Source organism: Ochotona princeps, chromosome 1 (assembly GCF_030435755.1).
Source record: "Ochotona princeps isolate mOchPri1 chromosome 1, mOchPri1.hap1, whole genome shotgun sequence".
In the NCBI taxonomy this organism is placed as follows: Eukaryota; Metazoa; Chordata; class Mammalia; order Lagomorpha; family Ochotonidae; genus Ochotona; species Ochotona princeps.
This window is the reverse complement of record NC_080832.1, coordinates 112,652,510-112,673,634: the sequence shown is the minus strand read 5'-3', so window position 1 is coordinate 112,673,634 and position 21,125 is coordinate 112,652,510. Positions and strand designations below refer to the sequence as shown.

The window sequence follows — 21,125 nt, the reverse complement described above, 5'->3', positions numbered from 1 at the left end:
CAACCTGGCCCAGCTTTTGCTCCTGAGGCTATGTGGGAGTGAACCAGCAGACAGAAGATCTCTTTCTGTCCCCCTTCTTTCTGTAACTCTGTCTTTCAAAAACAGAGTTGTTTCAGTACCGCACAATACTGCACCAGGAACAACAGATCAGGGGAAACATGCACCGGTTGGTACTGAAGAATTCAAATGAATTCAACTGTGACACCAGGAAAAAAATAAGGCCACCAGCACAAAACCCAGTGGACCTGATGCAGGTCACCTTCTCTGGAGGAATCATGTCCTATCACAGAGGGACCAGTAGCAAGACTAATTTATTCATGTTAGTAGAGGGCACAGGTACAAAACCCAGAAAAGAATGTCAGTGGGGCTGCTGTCTGCAGTGCCAGCATCCCATATAAGCACTGGTCTGAGTTCCAGTTGCTCTACTTCCAGCCCAGCTCCCTAATATTACGTCTGGAAAAGCAGCAGAATACGGTCCAAGTCCCTGAGCCCATGCACCTGCGTGTAAGACCTAGAGGAAGTTCTTGACTTTTCACCAGCCCAACCCTGGCCGTTGAAGCCATTTGGGTAGCGGATCAGTAGATGGAAGATTTCAATCTCTATGTCTTCTCCTTTCTCCCCCTCTCTTTTTCAAATATATAAATCTTTAAAAAAATAAAATAAAAAGAACGCCTGCCATCTGACGCCAGGTGTAAAGGCCAGTTCTCTAGGGCCTAGCCAAGTGCATAGAAATGAGCATGCGGTTTGGGGCAGTTCCCCATCTGCTGGAGAGGAGAAGCTGTCCAGGGAGTTGCTGAAGCATTGCCTGCTGTGCCTGAGGCTTCCTGGTGCTTTCCCCTTTAACAGCTGTCACGGCTGTGAGCACTGTGACCCCAGTTCAAGCCAGCTAACAAGTAAGTAAGACCTCTTAAAATTCCAGCACTTCTGCACTGGCCAGTTGTTTGCTAGTTTAGGGGGAAAGAGATCAAGTCAGCCCTGAATTCCCTTCTACAACACAATCCTAACTACAACAAATCATAACTTGGTTAGTTCTAAAATACGTTTAGACAGAATATTTAGATAAACCCAGTCTCACCCATCACAGTTCCTGAAGGAACAAGATCTAGTATTTACCATTTTAACCTCAAAGCAAACATGAAAATAATTATTATCTCTCCGACTTAGGTTTTACAACAGCAGATCCTTTGGAATAGCAAGCGTGGTTCTTGGTTATCACTGATCTTTAATTTGGTGCAAGAAAAAATGTTTAATGCTATGGAATTTCCCAACTGTGGTGTCCTGTAGCGTTCAGAATGTTGCAGGTTTTGGAGATTTTTTTCAATTTCCTGATAAGGGATGATCAACCAGACTTTAAAAAAAAAAGTTGCTGACAAAAAAACATTCACTGAACACCAAAGTACTAAAAACCAAGAACAAATTCTCTTTCAGCTACTTCTTTTTTTTAGTGCTATCTACTGGGAACCAGACTGCCCGTTGGAGGGTGAACCTGTGCCTGTTACTGTGCTCCCTCACATCAAAGAGTGAACTGTAAAATACGCCATCCTGCTGAGGGGGCTCTGTCTTTCCCATTCTGGGGCGGGGAAGGGGGCCTGAAAGTCCTAATGATTGAGATGTCCCACTGAGATCTTTGAGTTATTCTTTCCTTATAGGAAAACTTGCTGCCTAGATAAACCACCATAACACAGAAACTTTCACATACCTCTCTTTATTTTGTTTTTATTTGTGATTTGATCTAAATAAATAAGAAGGCTCACACAGATTAATAAAAAGACATGGCTGCGAAATAACATGCTCTCCTGGTGTATACTGATGGCAGCATCGGATAGCACCTGGTAACACCAGGGCCCTTTTCCTCCTCCTTTCCTGGGCCAGTCTTGGTCAGTGCTTTGCTCGCCTAGAGCTCCTTCTAATCACTTACGCACACTGAATTCAAACACAGAAGAATACAGTGTTTAGTACTAAGTTCTGTTCTGATTCAGTACCACAAACATGATGTGCTAAGATCTTGCTCACAGGCCAGAGTGATCAAGCTCTGATTACATTTGTAAATCTCTCCCTAACTAGAAATGAAGTACGCTCTGGAGTACCAGGAAGGGCAATGGCGTTCTCTCAGGAATATGTCACTCTCATTGGTGAGTGCTACGGAGGCTTGTTAGCAGCAGTGCTGGGCCTCTTCAGGATGGCAGGACCTACTGCAGACGTTTTGAGACTGCTGTTGGGCCCGGCGGCGTGGCCTAGCGGCTTAAGTCCTCGCCTTGAAAGCCCCGGGATCCCATATGGGCGCCGGTTCTAATCCCGGCGCTCCACTTCCCATCCAGCTCCCTGCTTGTGGCCTGGGACAGCCCAATGCATTGGGACACTGCACCCGCGTGGGAGACCTGGAAGAGGTTCCTGATTCCCGGCCTCGGATCGGCACAGCACCAGCCGTTGTGCTCACTTGGGGAGTGAAACATCGGACGGAAGATCCTCCTCTCTGTATATCTGACTTTGTAATAAAATAAAATAAATCTTTTTTTTTTTTTTTTTAAAAAGACTGCTGTCTAAGCCATTGTCACGCGTCAGCCCCCACATGTGTCTAACACAACAGCCAAGGACATGTATCTAGAGTAGCTTAAGACCAGAGAAAAATGTACTTCTGTGTATGAGGGCTGACCACAGGAGGGGTTTAGTCCAATCTCTTGGGTGTGCTAAAACTGCCTAAAAGCTTAACACTGTTCGATGTGTGCTGAGTATTGTTTTTTTAAAGCCCTATGAAATCATTTTTATACTTCGCTCTGTAACATAGCTCTTCCGTTGCTCAAATAATTAAGCTCTAGAGTCCTACTAGGGAATTTCTGACCTGTCATTCATCTTCCTTCTACTGACCCGCCCACCATACTTCTTCCACATACGTCCATTTTCCCATTACCTTTCCCTCCACCCACATCTATCCTCATGTTCAAAGGCAACTCCCACAGCCTTCACATACCCTCTTCACAAAAGAAAATCATGCAGAGTAAAATTCAAGCAGAGATAATTGTGACTGAAAACACATTTAAAGCTTTATAAGGAGATGGAGAATTGTAGCTGAGTTTCACGATCCCTTTCAGAAAAAGTGATCTGCTGGGACCCCAAAGGAGAGACACTTATCCAAGTTCCTAACCATGCAGTCACTGGTGCTGGGCTGCGGGAGTTGTGCTGATACACACGGCGAGGCTGCTGGTACCACCTGCTCTCAGAATTTCTATTCAGGCCCCTATAGCCTTTAGTCAACTTTCTTTTTGCTCTGACAATTCACAGCCATCACCCTGATAATGGCTGGTTACAAACAGTAAACTGTGTCTTTTGGTCCCATTCAGTTATGCTTGGCTTCATCCTGCCACTCCCCTGGCTCAAGAGCATGGTTGGCACCCTGTTTCCTTTCACATTAGATGTGAACCCTCCTTCACTTGGTTTTCACAGGTCTTCCTCTGAAGTAAGTTTGCCTCACCCTCTTTAAGCACACCTCAGTCACCACAACCAGGCTGGCCAGTGTCCCACAAACACACCCTGCCTTGTGGTTGCCTCTGGGCCTTCCTTCACATGGTTTTTCCTTCCTCTAGTTCAATTCAGGTCCATCAGTCATTTAGGTAGCACATTTCCAATTACATCACACTTTTTAATTTTATCTTTCTTCCAAACTCCTAGGAGCATGTACATAGCACTTAGAACCACCTGGAGGCAATCAGTGGGCACCTCTCTAATGGGCTGCAACTGCCACTGGTGAGCATGAGAACCAAGAGCTGGTGAAGGGCAGGGCTAGACAGGGAGTGGCACCCTTGCATAAGTGTAGGCTGGACAGTGAGGTCAGTTGGGTTAAACTAGACTCCAGCATCCATTGATGTGTATGAGAGCTGAACTGGATTTGGGAAAGACTGGAACAGTCTGCAGCACATACTGGCAAACACAGAAACCAGGGCTGGAGGCAGGCGCCTGGTGGAGGTTTCTGGGGGGTCGCTCTGGCTAGGCTGTAGTTCCTGTTAGTATACATGAGGACCAAGTGTGTAGAGGGCTGGGTTGGGCTGGGCCACAGCATCCACTAATTTGCATAAGAGACGGGGCTGGAGACAGAACTGTCCCAGCAACTGCAATTACCATTTAGTATGTAGGCTGATGTGGGTGATGGACTGAGCCAGACCCCATACTGGTAAGCATATGCAAGAATCAGGTCTGGGATCACCTCAGATGAGGTCTCTTTGAGGATTCCCCCAACTGAACCGCTAGACTCAGAACTCCAAACAAGGAGAAAATTACAGAATCAGTGGATTACCTGTAGAGTGTGTGTCAGAACTGGGCCTACTTGGTGGAAAAATGGAGCAGTGGATGCCCGGATGAACATGGAGGACATGGCAGACCACTGGGGCCTGCAGAGGGCATCTGGTACCATAGCAGAGGAAAGAGGGCAGAACAAACTGGACAACTACTTCAGCCAAGCGTTGACAACAAACACCTGGGCAAACGGAGACTCTAAGGTTGACTATGTCAGCCAATGGACCTTGGAAGGATTTCCTACTCCTTGGATCGGGGAGACTGACAGCATTTTAGAACTATCAAAACCACTCAAGCAGAACCCTCAGAGCAGGCTCCACATCTGGGACCCTGGGATGAGATCAGGTAGCCGTTCCCCATCCCCGGGTACTGAGACAGCTGGGAAACTGGGTGCGGCTTCTCCCCTTTATCTCTCCCCTTCCTGCAGATACCGGAGAAGAAAATTTGGAAAGAATGGTCTCACTCACTTTCTCCTAACCCTTGAACCTTCCTACCTTGATCAACAATGTAAACATCATAAAAAAAGAGAGAACTATTTATTTATTGAAAGGCAAAGTCACAGAAGGAGATGGAGAAAGAGGAAGAGGGGTAGACAAAGGGAGGGACAGGAAGAGAGGGAGACAGAAACTGACAGTAACAAGCTGGTTGACACCCCAAACAACCATGATGGCCAGGGCAGGACTGGGCTGAAGCCAAGAACTTCATCCAGGTCTCTTACATGGCTGGCAGGTCATCTGCTGCTTTCCCAGGTGCATTAGCAGGGAGCCGGATTTAAGGTGGAGCAGGTGGAGCTCAAGCTGGTGCCCATATGAGACACTGGCATTGCAAGTGGTGGCTTAAACAGTTATACCACAGCACCCATTCCCAGAGGGAAGTAATCTGAAGACAGCTCAGCACAGGCTGAGCACCATGAGGCCTCTCTTACGGATTGATACTAAAGTTGCTCCAAGTAGAGCAATTTTATCCAGGCCTTAGGCAGTAAAATCACAGCACAAAGCCTAAGATCCTCAAGGCTTTGCAGAGCGACACCCAGAGCTTTTGCTTGTTTTCATCCATTTAGAAGGCTGGGGGAGGGGAGAGGGAGAGAGAGAGAATGAGAATGAGAATGGATTGGAACTTGAACCAGCACTCTGGGGCAAGACGTAGGCATTCCAAGTGGTGACTTCAATGCTGTGCCATACCCCCACCTTCACCCAATTTTGGAAAAAGTTTCAGTTTTAAGTTGAACTCTTAAGGAAGCTTGTAACTTTCTCCCTAAGCAACAGCAGCTTTTAATCTTACATTCTGCATATCCTGCTACAATAGTGACAATATTATCTGAAAGAAAGGAATCAAAAATTTGCCTACACCAGGAGACAAATCTCATACTTTGCCTGCTATCAGAAATTCAAATGCTTAATTCAGAATACACAGAAAAGGATGCATCCTTACAACCAACACAAAAATGCTGACCACTTCAGGAACACAGGTTCTTTCACAGCTACAGGACCTCCAGCCATCAGAATGGTCTGAAACAATGCTCATAGACCCAAAGCAAATAAAAGAGATGGACTGCTTTGAAGCTGTTGAGGCACAAAAGGGAGAGTTCCTGGAGATAACTTTTATTCTGTCAGATAGTAATGTTACAAACAACAAAAGGCATTTTCTAAGGCTAGTAGTGTTTGCTTAGTTTATTTTTGAAAGGCACACACTACCTATGCCAACACAAACACCAGTAAGGCTGGGGCGACTTTACTGGCTGTTCTGGGTTTTCAAAAGACAGGAATTGAAATATCATTAAGCCTAGAGTCTCCTGGCAAGCCCCTTCTGGTACAGAATGTGCTAATCTGCCAGTTTGCAGGGGTTGGTTCCTCAGCTGCTCTGTCACTTCCTCCTTGGCCACAAATTCTTCTGCAGCTCCCTCAGATGAACAAGATCTGTCCGACACGACCTTAACTACATGAATTATTTCCAGAAAACAGACAATATGCCAGCAAACTTCAGATGGTATGTTCTAGAACATCAGACTTCAGGTCACCATTATGGCTAGGTAGATTAAGATGTTACCGTCAACACTGGCATCCCCAGCTGTTTCACTCCTGGCCCAGACCTCTGCCTATACGTCTGGGAAAAGCAGCAGATACTAGGTAGCCTGAGTACTTGGGCCCCTGCCACCCATGAGACACAGATGGAGCTGTAGCATCCTGGCTCAGTTCCAGATACTGTGGCCATTTGGGAAGCAAATCAGTAGATGGAAAACCTTTTTCTATGTCTCTTCCCCTCTGATAACTCTACCTTTCAAATAAATAAAAGTAATCTTTTCTTTTTTTAAAGATTCATTTATTTTTATTGGAAAGGCAGATTTACAGAGAGCAGGAGAGACAGAGAGAAAGACCTTCCACCTGGTTCACATTCCAAATGGCTGTAACAGCTGGAGCAGAGCCAATCTTTAGTCAGGAGCCAGGAGCTTCTTCCAAGACTCCCACAGGTACAAGGTCTCAAGGCTTTGGGTCATGCTCTGCTGCTTTCTGAGGCGATAAGCAGGCAGATGGATGGGAAGTGAAGGAGCCATGACACAAACTGGTGCCGATATGGGACCCCGACACTTGCAAGAGGGAAGATTAGCTAATTAAGTCATTGCATTGAGCTTCAAAATTAATCTTAAAAACAAACAAACTTGACTCCAGTTGGGTTCCTGGGTCCCAGACAATGGCATATCTTCAATTTGCTGTGTATCACTGGTAACAAGTCGCTCATAACTTCCCTATTATTTCTCTCCCATGAGAAATGTAACTACAATAATCACAACAGTATAAACTAGGAATAAGAATAAATGCAGGAAGAAGCTCTGGACAATACAGAGTGATTTCATGTTAGGAGTTCTTGATGACTTCTCCATCTCGATACCATCAGTCCACAGGTGGAGATATTTTGACTCCCTCCATTCCCAGAGATACCTGGCAGTGTCTATTGACACTGTAACTGTTACAGTGGGGGTGGCGGTGCAAGTGGTACTACTTGCCTCTAGTGGTAAAGGCCTGTAATGCTCTGAAACACTGTATAATGCAGAAAGGCCACATTCCAAGTTCGCAGTCTTAATGAGTCAAGAGGCCCTCACTTACCATTCATGGGACACATGCAGTGATGCTGTCCATACGAGACAACTCTCCAGTTTCTATCTCCACCAAGGCTGTGAATTCAACCTGGATATGCAACAGCCTACCTGACAACTCTATTTCGAAGTTTCTAAGAATCTCCAGTGTACCCAGAGGGAACCCCCAGGCTCTCCCCACCTCCACCATGGCCTTGCGCCTCTAAACTAAGTGCAGCTCCATACTTGTGATTGCTCAGTAAAAAAACTTTGGCGGCATCCTTTGCTCTCTCTTATACTCCCTTCTAAACCCAGTCAGGTACAGCTGTAACACTTCCTGAGACGGATCTTCCCTCTGACCTGTGCTGCCACTAAGGCAGCTGTTTCTCTCTTGCCTGAAAACTGTTATCAGCTTACTAGCTGTATCATGCACTTGCCACCTTAAGAGCCTTAGTGGTCCTTTACTGCCTCAGGTCAGACCACAGCCCCCTCTGCCCAAACCTGAGTGTCTGCCCTTCTCTAAGCCCTCTGTGCCTGGATTCTGTCTTCTGACTGCATCTCCACTTGTCTCCGGTTCCTCTGCCTTAGGCACTGCCTCTTCCCTTGTCCGGTGAACACACTAACCTTGACTTTCCAACCTGACACTGTACTGGCTATCCCTCTACCGACAACAGTGCTTCTCCAGATAGCTGCAGAGATAAACCCTGACCTTAAACACACCGCAGGATGGTCCCGTAAGCATGTTCAAATTATAAAATACTCAGTTACATTCAAAGGCAGATTTTAAATTTGCTCCAGAAAAGATACAAGAGACTATTTTTTTTAACATAACTGAGAAATACAAACCTCTGTGTGTGATTTCAAGAGTATTTTTTTTCATATCTCAAGAAGCAATTAATGGAAATTTTCATGCCAACAAAAATTGAAACATAACAGGTTACAGAGGCTGCTAGGCAATCTTGGAGGTTATTGGGGGAGAAGGGAGAGCAGCACATGGGGAGAAGGAGTTTAGTAAGAGAAGGGTCACATAATACTTGATCCTTATTTGAAATGTAGCCACATAGTACAGAAAGCCTGCAGCTGTCACATCAGTCAATAAATACGTGTACTTGAACAGTGTAATTGGGAAGCAAGTCAGTGTGATATTAACACAGCATAAGCTGGGCCCAGCGAGATGACTCAGTGGCTAAATCCTCGCCTTGCATGTGGCAGGATCCATATGAGCACTGGTCCATGTCCCACTGCTCCACTTCCCATCCAGCTCCCTGCTTGTGGCCTGAGAAAGCAGTAGAGGATGACCTGAAGTCTTGGGACCCTGCACTCATGTGGGCGACTTAGAAACTCCTGGCTCCTGGCTTCTGATTAGCTAGGGTCATTAAGGCCAGTTGGGAAGTGAACCAATGGATACAAGATCTTCCTCCATCACCTTCTGTCTGCAAATCTGTCTTTCCAATAAAAATAAATAAATCTTAACTGCCCCCCTCCCCGCACACAGCAGGAGTCAAAAATCAATGGTTTGGAGTGGGCATTGAGGTTTAAGTGTGTTAAGCCACTGGCTGTAGTTCCAGCATACTACATGGGTGCTAGCTCGAGTCCTGGCTGCTCCACTTCTGATTCAGCTCCTTGCTAATGCACCTGAGAAAGCAGCAGAGGATGGTCCAATCTTGGCCCCTACACCCATCTGGGAGACTTGGAGAAAATGCCTGGCCTGGCCTCAGACTTTGTGGCCATTTGGGAGTGAACCACCAAACGGAAGATCTCTGTGTCTTCCTCTCTGTAACTCTGCCTTTTAAACAAATAAAACAAATCTTAAAAACAAACAAACAGAACCAGCTTGTGCTCACCTCCTGGTTTTACCACTTTCAAGTCGCATGACCTTGGGCAACTGACTGCACCTGAATATCTCAAATCTCAGTAACTAAAGCAGGGATAGTAACAGCACCCTTGTGTACTGCTGCTGCACAGACTAAGTGAAGCAGAGCAGCTCAAGTACTGGGCCTGTTGCCTTTGGGGAAAAAAACTGGCACGCTAAGAAGTAGGGAGGCAAGTCCAGCCCCCCACCCGCCATCATAAGCTTCATAAATTTACTTGATTCCTTAAACTAAGTACTCTTAGAATTTTAATCACAGAAATCAAATTTAAAAAGTCCTTCCAGTGCCAGGCACACAGTAAGTGATCAATAAATGGGAGCTCCATAATTCTGATTATTCAACTCTCCTTCAACAGTATGATTTTCCTATCTGTCCTTCTCCAGTGGAGAACAAACTGGATAAAGTATCAGGAGACTCAAGCTTTCCTTCCAACTTCTCTCAGTCATCTTCAAACCTCCCCTAGAAAGCAACTGCACTGAGGATGAAGCTGAAGTTTCCTGGCAGTGGAAGGATTACATTGGGGCCTTTGAATATGTCATATAACTATGAGCCCTGTTAAGGAAAGCAAGTGCCTGCCTTCTGGTCAAAGTCAGGGTTCATGGATGATTTGGGTGTTTATGGGGCCCAATTTCATGGAGTCAGCAAAAATCCACCCCTTATTATTAGGTTAAAGATACTGGCTACTACTTTTAAATTTCATTTTTAAAAAGATTCATTTTTATTTGAAAGGCAGATCTATAGATAGAGGAGAGAGAAAGAATATATGTATCAATGATCTTCCATTTGTTGGCTATATCCCCAAATGGCTGCTATGGCTGGAGCTGAACTGATCTGAAGCCAGGAACCAGAAGCTTTCTCTGGGTCTCTCACATGGGTTCAGGGTCCCAAGGACTTGGACCATCCTCTGATGCTTCTCTGGGTTTTTCCCAGGCTTGTCACATGGGAAAGCAGTCGAGTATGGTCCAAAGCCTTGGGACCCTGCACCCATGTGGAAGACCTGGAGAAAGCTTCTGGCTGAGCTTCAGATTGGCTCAGCTTAGGGTGTTGGGACCACCTGGGGAGTGAATCAGAAGATGGAAGACCGTTCTCTCTGCATATCTGCCTTTCCAACAAAAATAAATAAATTAAAAAAAAAAAAAAGACTGACTTCTGGCCTAGCTCTATATTCAGCACACTTTACAAGGTGTCCACCAGAAAGGGAGGAGCAGGTGGGACTGCGGGCAGGCAGGGCAGATGGCACTCAGCAGTGGCTGATGCTGGATGGACCGGATGAACTTCCCACCAGGATAATAACTGGTTTCTTCTTCTGAATTAACACTGGCAGAAGTAATAACAGTGGCTCAATTTTAACGGGTCTATGACATATACCAGCCCCCCCGCCCCTTTTAAAGTACAAACAGAAAATAAGATCCATAGTCCAAGTAGAAAAATAAATGAATGTAGGGTGCTTTTCAGCATTCTCCTTCTCCCAACCCCATGGTAAATTATTACTCCTTTAGAGAAAGGAAACAATGTGTTTGGCTGTCCTGAAAAATAACCTCTTGGTTTTTGCCAGTCACACCCTTCCCTGTTCCCAGCTGTCCTGAATCACACCATTTGCTGACTGCTCTGTAAGCATTCTTAGAAAACATTCAGATTGGAAAAAAAATTACTAGTATATAAGAAAAAGACATATATAATTTTAATAGGGCTTTTGTTCTCCTTCCACACCTCTGCAGATTGCCTTTCATGACTTTACAGTGTCCAAACACAAGCTCCCTGGACCCTGAAGCGAGTCAGGGCCCTAGAATCCATGGCCAGACTTGCCTTGAGTCAACAGAGACAGCACCTATCCTACCCAGCTCAGAGGCTCGCAGACAAAGCACAGAAAAAGGGTTAAAGAGCTTTCAGTCTTCACTATTCGCCTAACAGGTCAGCCACAATTGAGCTGATTAGGTCAATCAACCCAAACAAAAGCAAGGAGTCAGATTCATGAGCCTTTGCAGCAGGTCAACATAGCCTTTTTAACTCCCTCTGAGAGCTCAAAGGGAGCAGTTGTGCCCTCTGGGATGTGGGATACAGCCTGGGCAGGGATTCCCACCCAGAGCTCCCTCCAGGGACACAGAACTGAGTCTAGAGAGCTTAGGCTTATTCAACAGAAGCTGGGGAAGGACTCTAGAGTGCCTAGTACTTGGCTCTAACAGATGTGCCATTCTGTTGACACATCCACCCAGCCTTCATACAGCAGGTGCCTGAAGCAATTTTTTCATTTCATCCCACCTACTAACCTAAGCAAATTAAGCTGTAACCATGGAAGTAGCAGCAAACTTTCTACTAAAAGTGGGCTATTGGCTTCTGAGAGCATCATGTTCTTTCCAAGCCTTGAAGGACAGCAGTCTCCCTACCCATTCAGTAAAGCCTGCACCTGGGGTAAGCTGCAAACACTTCCTAACTCCAGGGTCCCAGGGTCTTCCTTTCTGCTCCAAAGTAAAAGGGTTCCATTTAGTATAAATAACCAGGAATGTAAAAATTCTTCTTTCAATCAGCAAACAGGGAAGCTCTTTGCCCAGTTGACATGACAGCTGCCTCTCTCATTTCAACCCTTCCTCTTGTGGGCCTTGATGATACTTGGTCATCAACCCAGTTAAGGAAGAATCAACATAAACTCCAGCCCAACAAGAGGATTTAGGGAAAGCTGTAGTGGACCTACAAGAAAATACCTCTTAATAACCTGGTTCTTAGAGCGAATTCCCAGCTCTCTTCATGGCTGAGTAATATTGGGTAAATCACAGCCTCTCAGAACTTTTGTTTCTTTTTCTTTCAAAATGAAATGACATACATAAAGTTCCAGACAGGATGCCTGGCACATATAAACAGTTAAAAAACATAATGGTATGGTAGTATCTCATGACTCTGTCAAGTATACACTTCAGAACCTCAAGTGAACCTGCCTTTTTAAATAAAATAAACAAATTGCCTTCATAAAAAAAACAAACAAACTGGTGTGATAGCTTAGTGGCTAAAGTCCTCACCTTGCATGTCCAGGATCCCATATGGGCACCAGTTCTAATCCGGGCAGCTCCACTTCCCATCCAGCTCCCTGCTTGTGACCTGGGAAAGCAGTCAAGGACGGCCCAAAGCATTGGGACCATGCACCCTAGTGGGAGACCTGAAACAGACTGCTGGCTCCTGGGTTCGGATTGGCTCAGCTTCAGCCATTGCAGCCACTTGTGGAGTGCATCAGTAGACAGAAGATCTTCTCTGTCTCTCCTCCTCTCTGTATATCTGACTTTCCAATAAAAAAACAAACAAATCATGTTTTCTTAAGCCAAATGTAAAGGTGTATGATTATCTCTGCTTTGAGTCTCACCTTCGGCAAAGATTTATGATCAAGGTCTACCTATATCCTTTCAAGTATAGTACCAATTCTTTGATATCATATTCAAGAACAGTATCAAAACCATTTGTATTCACTTCATCCACCAATCCCCAAAGAAACACATTATCAGCAACTGAACCTACCTCCTCCCACTGTGTATCAACCTACAGGTCTCTACCCTCACCACTAAAACGGTTTTATATTCCTCTGTACTTGCTGTCTACTGTCTTCCCAAATCTCATCCTTCTTTTTTTTTTTTTTTTTCCAAAATTTAGATTGAAAAGGCAAATTTACAGAGAGAAGGAGGGACACAGAAAAAGACCTGCTGGCTCATTCCTCAAATGGCCACAAGGCCAGAGCTGAGCCAATGCTACTTCTAAATAATCTTACAGAGTTCATGAAAAAAATCAGGCAACACACAGTGAGCTCATCAATTTTAAGAAACACCTCCAACTGTGGCCCCAGCATAACCTAGTTATTCCCAAAGCAGCACCATCCTGTAGGACCTTAATGAAGGCAGACAGGCAATCATTAGGATTGATTCCTAAAGAAAAGAGCGGATAGTACACACGCAGAGCAATGAAATGAGTGCCGTGCCCTGCCTAGGAGTACCAATCTTCCCCTAGGACTGCAGAGCTCACAGTTGGATAAAGTGCCTGCTGCTACAGGAAGCACTGCAACAACTGCTTTTGCTTCTACCAACTCAATTGTTTCAATCGCCAGTCTAACAGGGGATAATGAGCAGAGGGTGAGCTCATTTACCACCCAGAAAAACATGGACTCCAAAGGGTTAAAGAAAAATGAAAAGGGAAAAATAGGAGCCTAAAAATTTTACTTATTGAACTGTTAAGAAGTGGGAAGCAGTGCTGTGGCACAGTGCACTAAGCCTCCACCTTGATGCCAGCATCCTGTAAGGGCATCAGTTTGTGTCATGGATACTCCACTTCTGATCCAGCTCCGTGTTTATGGGCCTGGAATGACAGCGAAAGATGGCTGAAGACCTTGGGCCCCTGCACATATGTTGGAGACCCAGCGGAAGCTCTTGGCTCTGGATCAGCTCAGCTCCAGCTGTTGTGGTCATTTGGGAAGTGAATCAGTGGATGGAAGAGCTCTCCCTCGCTCTCTCCAGCTCCCTCTCTCGCTCCTCTCTGGAAATCTGCCTTAGCAATAAATACATCTTTAACTTAAAAAAGTGTAAGTTGTGAAGTCTTTCCTTAAATATAGGCAATTTACTGCCAACTTACTTCTCTTGTAACCCATATAATGACAACTCCACAGAATCCTTTATAATGACCATGTAATCCACCAATCAATCCTTCACTTTGCTGTTAATGAATTGAAATGCCTCTTCCCCAGCTATGTGGAGAACAAGAATTCCCATCACCAGGCTTCTCAACATGCCTCTTGACCTGGATCTTACATAAACTAATGGCCACTGTAACAGCACAGGAACTTGCCCCTCCAATAAACGTCAACTGTTTTAAAAATTGAGGGTGAATACCAACAAGTAGCAAAGACAGATGATGGTGCATACAGGGAGGATGCTGGGTTGGATGCACAACATTACCAACCCAAGCACAATGCATGGGAATGGTCTCAGGACTCCACCCACAAATAAAGCCTACAACATCAGGGCTTTATTCAAACAACTAAAACCAACAACCAGGAACCACCATCGCCTTAGCAGGGTGTGGAAGATGCATTTAACTACATAGCATAGAGAAAGAGATCAAGAAATCAAATACTTAGAAGTAGCTCACAAAATCAGGATATTTAAAATCACACTGAACTCAACAAATAATTCTCTCACTTACTCCACAGGTCTGAAAAGTCAAAATACCATCTGAGTCACTCTGAGCTATGGGTGAGAGTCAATGGGCCCTAACACACTGAAAAGACATCAACAAGGTTAAATGAAATGATAATTCAACAACAGTATTTTAGTATAAAATGGCTGTAACAAACAATAAAACATACCGCAAATCAAAGGCACAGCAGGAACAAACTCTTGATGTGAGTTATTGGTTGCTCTAAGCTTAATATATTTACAGTGGAAGCAGGGAGGGTGACAATTTTTTTTTTTTTTAATGCTAAAGAATTTTACTCTTTCAACACCCAAACCAGAGTAGATAGCATATGTTATCAATGTGGATGAAGCAATATCCACAGAAAACAGATGTGGGAGGGGAGAAGCAGCAGGTTTCTGTATTCTTGCTGTTGGCAGGAGAGCTAGTCACAAAGCACCTCCTGTGGGGGCAGGAGTCTCAGGTTCTAGGTTTGCCATGCAGTGGTTCCCCCAATCCCAAGGCCCACAAATTCCCACCGCTCCTCTTCTCGGAGGGCACCTACCTTACTGTAAGTCACTACTGATAAGTTGTTTGCGTGACTGCTGGGAGAGAGATTTACAGAGTTCTGTGAGAGTCTATTCTGATCTTGCTCGGTTTGGTCGGGAGCAGGAGCCCATGTGTTTTTGCTGATTGAGTCGAACTCGGAACCCCCAGGGTCTTTTAAGTTGTTTTCATCTGATTGTCGGCTCTTTTGGGGAGAGGCAAATGGGTTGAAGTTTCCTTCTACCTTGCGATGCGGCTGTGTGTTGAACTCCGTTTCAAAAGATGACAGCTGCTGTGTTACTCCTAAAAGTCCACCCACCTCCACACTGAGAATCACCCAGATGACATCTGAAACAAAAAGGCATCTATGTCAGTGCCAGACATAAAATGGAGGCCCACACCAACCACCTCTGGAAACCCAAACATCATTCAAACCACAGCAACAAAATTTCTTCTACAAGACAACTTTTCAAGTTTGCTGACCAACATAACAAGTACATTAGCATCCATTTCTATATTTCTGGTAATGCCAAATTCAAACTCTGTAGTGAGATTCAGGAAACTTTATTGCTATAAAAGTTTACCAGTTTATTCAGACACTGTGACAGGGCTATTTAGAAATCACTATTCCGGAGGACAATGATCAATCAACAAAAACCTAAAAACTACTGTTCCCAGAATTAACAGCAGCCTCTTGTGGGCTTGGTTTTATTTTTCATGTGCCTCTCATAATTCTTAGGCCAAAAAAGCTTATACTCTTGCAATCTCCCAACCTCTTCCCCTGTTGGAGCGACTTGGAGTGATGGCCAAACTAGGACAGCAGAGAAAACAAAACAGACACTATTATAAAACATCTGCTACATATGTGATCTAGTTCATGGAAAACAAAATTAAAAAGCAAGAGTTTATTTTGGTGCAAAAAACTCTGAAATACATGCAGACAGGGGTGTTTATTAAGTTCATACAAATGTATAATATTATTTTGAATTTCAAAATATTCTGTACCAAATTTAACTTCTTTTTTTAATTCCACTTTTATAAACTTTTTGAAGCAATATTCTACTGCATATTATGCTATTTTCTCTATGTGATCAAAAGACATCACGAGTTTGGATTGGCTCAAATGTTCACCAAATTTAACACCAACTTTATTTTCTGTAATACAAGGAAGCCCTACCAGCTATCTACACTGGGTTTAATTAAGCACAAGTATCTTCTGATGCTCAGCACTTCACACTGGAGGACAATGGCATCTGAAATCCTGTTTTAGCAAGTGTTCAAAACACAAGCAGCAGAAAGACCAAGAACTTTTAATCATGTGACCTTTGTTGAAAACAACAATGAAAAACTGTCTACTATGGGCCTGGCAAGATAGCATAGTGCTTAAAGTCCTCGCCTTGCACGCGCCGGCAGCCCCGCTTCCCATCCAGATCCCTGTTTGTGGCCTGGAAAAGCAGTCAAGGACAGCCCAAAGCCTTGGGACCCTGCACCCACATGGCTTTGGAATGGCTCAGCTCCAGCCTTTGCGGCCACTTGGGGAGTGAACCATTGGAGGGAAGATCTTCTTCTCTGTCTCTCCTCCTCTCTGCATATCCGCTGTTCCAACAACAACAACAACAACAACAACAACAACAACAACAAAAGACTGTCTACATTCCTGTATAAGTGTTGAAAGGCCATCAGGAAAAGGCAAATATCTTTCATTAGTTAGCTACCTGGAAATGCAGATAATATAAAGACTAGGACAAACGCAATATATATAAGCCTTAAACAAATACAATAAAAAGACAGTGTAGGAACTTGAGGAAAATTGTCTTAGATTGTGCTTATTCCACATTCTGAACTTGGGTTCTGTGTAAGAAGAGGATCTGAGACTCCCAGAGCCATAAATATTCCACTTAAGTCTAGAGCTTTAGGAGCTGCAGTAAGAGTAACAAGGAGTGAGATTCTAGTCAGAGTGGAGATGCAGTGACACCTGCTGTTCACTTCTCCAACTAGCAACTCCTCCACCTGAAGTTACTCTTCAGCAGCACCAGCAGGACCCACAGGAATGGCCAACCATTCCATATACACTCTAAGAAAACCAACATCCTCACACAAACTAGAAGCATAGCAGCTGAAGCTCTACATTGTATGTGTGGCATTCCATTTCTAACTTTATAGTCAGAAGACTTATGTTCAAGACTCTAAGTCAGGCCCAGCGCTGTGGCCTAGTGGCTAAAGTCCTCGCCTTGAATGCGCCGGGATCCCATATGGGCGCCGGTTCTAATCCTGGCGGATCACTTCCCATCCAACTCTCTGCTTGTGGCCTGGGAAAGCAGTTGAGGACGGCCCAAAGCCTTGGGACCCTGCACCTGTGTGGGAGACCCGGAAGAAGTTCCTGGATCCTGGATTCAGATAAGTTCAGCACTGGCCGTTGCGGTCATTTGGGGAGTAAATCATCGGATGGAAGATCTTCCTCTGTCTCTCCTCCTCTCTGTATATCTGACTTTGTAATAAAAATAAATAAATCTTTAAAAAAATGAAATAAAAATGAACCTGATGGCACTGGATTAAAGTTAAGTGACATCAATATAAACTTATGGCTATATTATTATTATTATCATTATTATTAAGATTAACTTATTTTCATTGGAAACGCAGATTTGTAGAGGGAAGACTGAGACAAAGATCTTCATCAGCTGGGTCATTCCCCAAATGGCTGCAACGACTGGAACTGTGCTGATCTGAAGCCAGAAGCCAGGAACCAGGAGCTTCTTCTGGGTCTCCCACACAGCTGCAACGTCCCAAGGACTTGGATCACCCTCCACTGCTTTTCCAGGCCACAAGCAGGGAGCTAGATTGGAACTGAAGCAGCCAGAATATAAACTGGCGTCCATATGGGATGCTGGTGCTTGAATGTGGAGGATTAGCAAATTAAGACATTGTGCTGGCCCCAACTCATGGCTATCTTAATACAGAACTAATTACTGATATACTCATATATAAAGGTTAGTATGTATAGTAAGTGTATTATCTAGTTGTTTGTTCAGAGCCTAGAAATAACGACACTCTAGTTAGCAAGGAGCAAACCAAAATACCCAGATTCTAGCTCCAAGGAAAAGAGAGGAAAATAAACTAAAATAAAATGGGGCGGGGGGGAGTGGGTTGAATCCTTAAGAGAAATGGTGGATTCCAGGGCCTGGATACGGGCAACGATCAACCTAGAAAAGAAGTGATCTCAGAATGTCACAGGGACAGAGGAGCCAAAATGAAAGAGATCTTTCAGGCTAAAGCTGGAGTAATCTGAATAATAAAGTAGCACAGAATTATAACCTAAAGTATAAAATACATATCTATTGTGATATACATAAATAACTAAATGAATCGAAACAAATTTCCTTACCACAAGGATTCCAATAACTGTACCAGTACTCCCCCCCTTCCAAGAGGTGGGGCTTGATTCTAACACCTCCCAGTCTTGTCTTGAGGGCGAGCTAGACTTAGAGATTTGTTTTCAAGGAATAGAGCAGGGAAAGGCAAAAACAGTAACTTTACAAGAGAAAAACCTTGCCAGACACACCACTACTTAACCAGCGTTGTGATAGATACTAACATCATCAATGATGTTAAGTGATGATCAGGTCCCCCCCAGCAGGGAGCCTTCCCAAACTAGTAATATCAGACGAATCAAGAGGAAAAGACCATACAGGTTCAGGTCAGGAAACCTGCCAATATTCCTCAGGATTATCAAAAGGGCCCGGCGCGGTAGCCTAACTGCTAAAGTCCTTGCCTTGCACACACCGGGATCTCATATGGGTGATATGGGTGCCGGTTCTAATACAAGCGGCCCCACTTCCCATCTAGCTCCCTGCCTGTAGCCTGGGAATGTAGTCTAGGATGGCCAAAAGCCTTAGGACCCTGCACCAGCATGGGAGACCCAAAACAGGCTGCTGGCTGCTGGCTCCTGGCTTCGGATTGGCGCAGCTCTGGCTGCTGTGGCCGCTTGGGGAGTGAATCAACGGACAGAAGATCTTCTCTGTCTTCTCTCCTCTCTGTGTATCTGTCTTGCCAGTAAAAATGAATAAATCTTAAAAAAAAAGTCATAAGAAACCCAGAAAACTCATAGAACACAGGAACTGGGAGGCCTGACAACTAATTACAATGTGATAGGCAGGACTGAATTCTGGAACAGAACAAAGTTATTAGTGGAAAAACTGGTGAAATCCAAACACAGGGTGGAGTTTAGTTCACATAAAAGATCAAAAGCAACGTTTTAGCAAGCATGTATGGTGCTAACAGGAGAACACAGTATACTGTGAAACCTTCAATTCTGATCACTCTTTTATTTTGCCATAAATCTAAAATCATTCTAAAATATAAAACCTACTAAAATAATGTAGTATAATATTAGAAAATAAATCCTAAAATTAAGAGGTAAAGTTCCAACAGAGCCAAAAACAGACCACTCTATGGAAAGAAGTGACCAGTACAGGCGATTTCTTTGATCTGCAAGGAGCAAAACAAGGTGACAGAGAGGCAGGTCCTTGAGAGCCTTTTCCAGTATAGTGGTAAAGGCCAGTTAACAGACTTCAAACCGAGGCAGGTTGGCCTCTGGTTAGCACAACAGGCAAACAGAAGTCATTTTAAACCAAGCAATCAAGTAATGAACCAATAGGTATGTATTTGGTTTTGGGCTTCCCAAAGTGAGACGGCTGGGAGCTTGCACAACTACCTCTATCAAAAATCTAGGCCACAAGCGACCTCACAGCGGGTCAGGTTGTAGCCAAGACTAAAGTTTTGCAGGCTTCTGATTTTCAGAGTCCCTACCACTCTGGGTCTCTGGGAACAGTGGGACCAGAATGCCATGGCATTGGGCGGCCAGTCTGGCTTCAGTCAGCATGTACATGCAGATGACTACAGAGGCCACCTCTAAATTTGGAGGTTTTAGATTCAAATGTTTCCTAAATTCAAAGTCATCTTTAAAGTAAAACAAGAATTTCACCTTTGTTAAGAAACAACAGGCAGCAGGAGACAGAAACAGGGTTATAGTTTCATCTCTGTATGTATGATCTACCTTCAGTCAGAGGTTTCACAGTACTGGCAGTCCAGTGACTAGAAAAGAGTCACTACCATGAACAGGTCCCAGTAACATCAGTGTGTTTGTGTTTATGTGTGTATCTTAGACCTACTAGTAGTGGTATGTGGCAGACTGCTCAAGGATAATGCCTGCTGGAAACCTGCTTCCCTACTGTTCTTACAACCCAACACCTTACCACAAAGGTACACTAGAAACTTGTCTCTTACCACTCTGTGTTACTACTCTAGGAATTTCCTCTTCAAATGCAAATGTCCCTCAGAGAAACATATTAAACTAACTTCATCATCAAATTAACAAACCAGATCAACCAGTGGGCACAACAGTACTGAAACAACGAAAATTATTTCTACATCACTGTTCTTCCAGATTATGCCCTATTTAAAACCGTGATTTTTTAATGAAGTAAAATAATAAATAATTAAAAGAAAAAAAAAACCGTGATTTTTTTTCCCTCTTAAATGCAGGGAAAGGGTACAGTAATTTAAATTTAATGATATTTATTTGCCTTAAATATTAGGAAATAAGTTTTGCTGCTTCCCAAATACATTAAATCAGTGCTATGGATTTAAGTAATAAAATCAGCTCAGAATGGAAAAGTAAAAAGCAATGTTCTCATTAATTGGGCTGGCAAGATAAATATAAAGTACAAATAACAGGAAATATTATTCCCCCCCAACAGCATTCATGTAGCAGCAATAAAATGCTCTCATAACCCTCACCTGGTGAGGCCACTAGTGTCTTTACAATAATGCCCCTTTATCAATTTGCTACAGTCATCTAGTAAGAAGGCCAACAAGTTCATAGGAAAAAGGAATTAAAAGATAATGTAGCGGGTTAGTATCATGGTGCAGTGTGAACAGCTGCCATCAGAGATGCCAACATCCCATACAAGTACTGGTTTAGGTTCTAGATGTTCTGCTTCTGATCCAGCTCCCTGTTCATGGCCAGAGAAAAGGATGGCTGTATGCCATCCTCCACACCCACAGGGGAGATTTTAGAAGAAGCTGACTGCTGCGGGCATTTGGGAAATGAGCCAGTGGATGGAAGCTCGCTAATGCTGCCTTTCAAATAAGTATATCTTTAAAAAAAACAAAAATGCAAATTATTCATGAAATTATTTTTTAAAAGA

General features: G+C 44.0%; 1 protein-coding gene across 2 annotated transcripts in view; it reads right to left on the bottom strand.

Moving 5' to 3' along the window:
- ILRUN (inflammation and lipid regulator with UBA-like and NBR1-like domains) overlaps positions 1-21,125 on the bottom strand; it is a 98,146-nt gene that overhangs the window by 3,422 nt on the left and 73,599 nt on the right. For both annotated transcript variants that reach the window (XM_004590293.3, XM_004590292.3), the window contains one exon: positions 14,936-15,264. In XM_004590293.3, the coding sequence (XP_004590350.1) occupies positions 14,936-15,264 (329 nt within the window). The remainder of the gene's footprint in view (positions 1-14,935; positions 15,265-21,125) is intronic.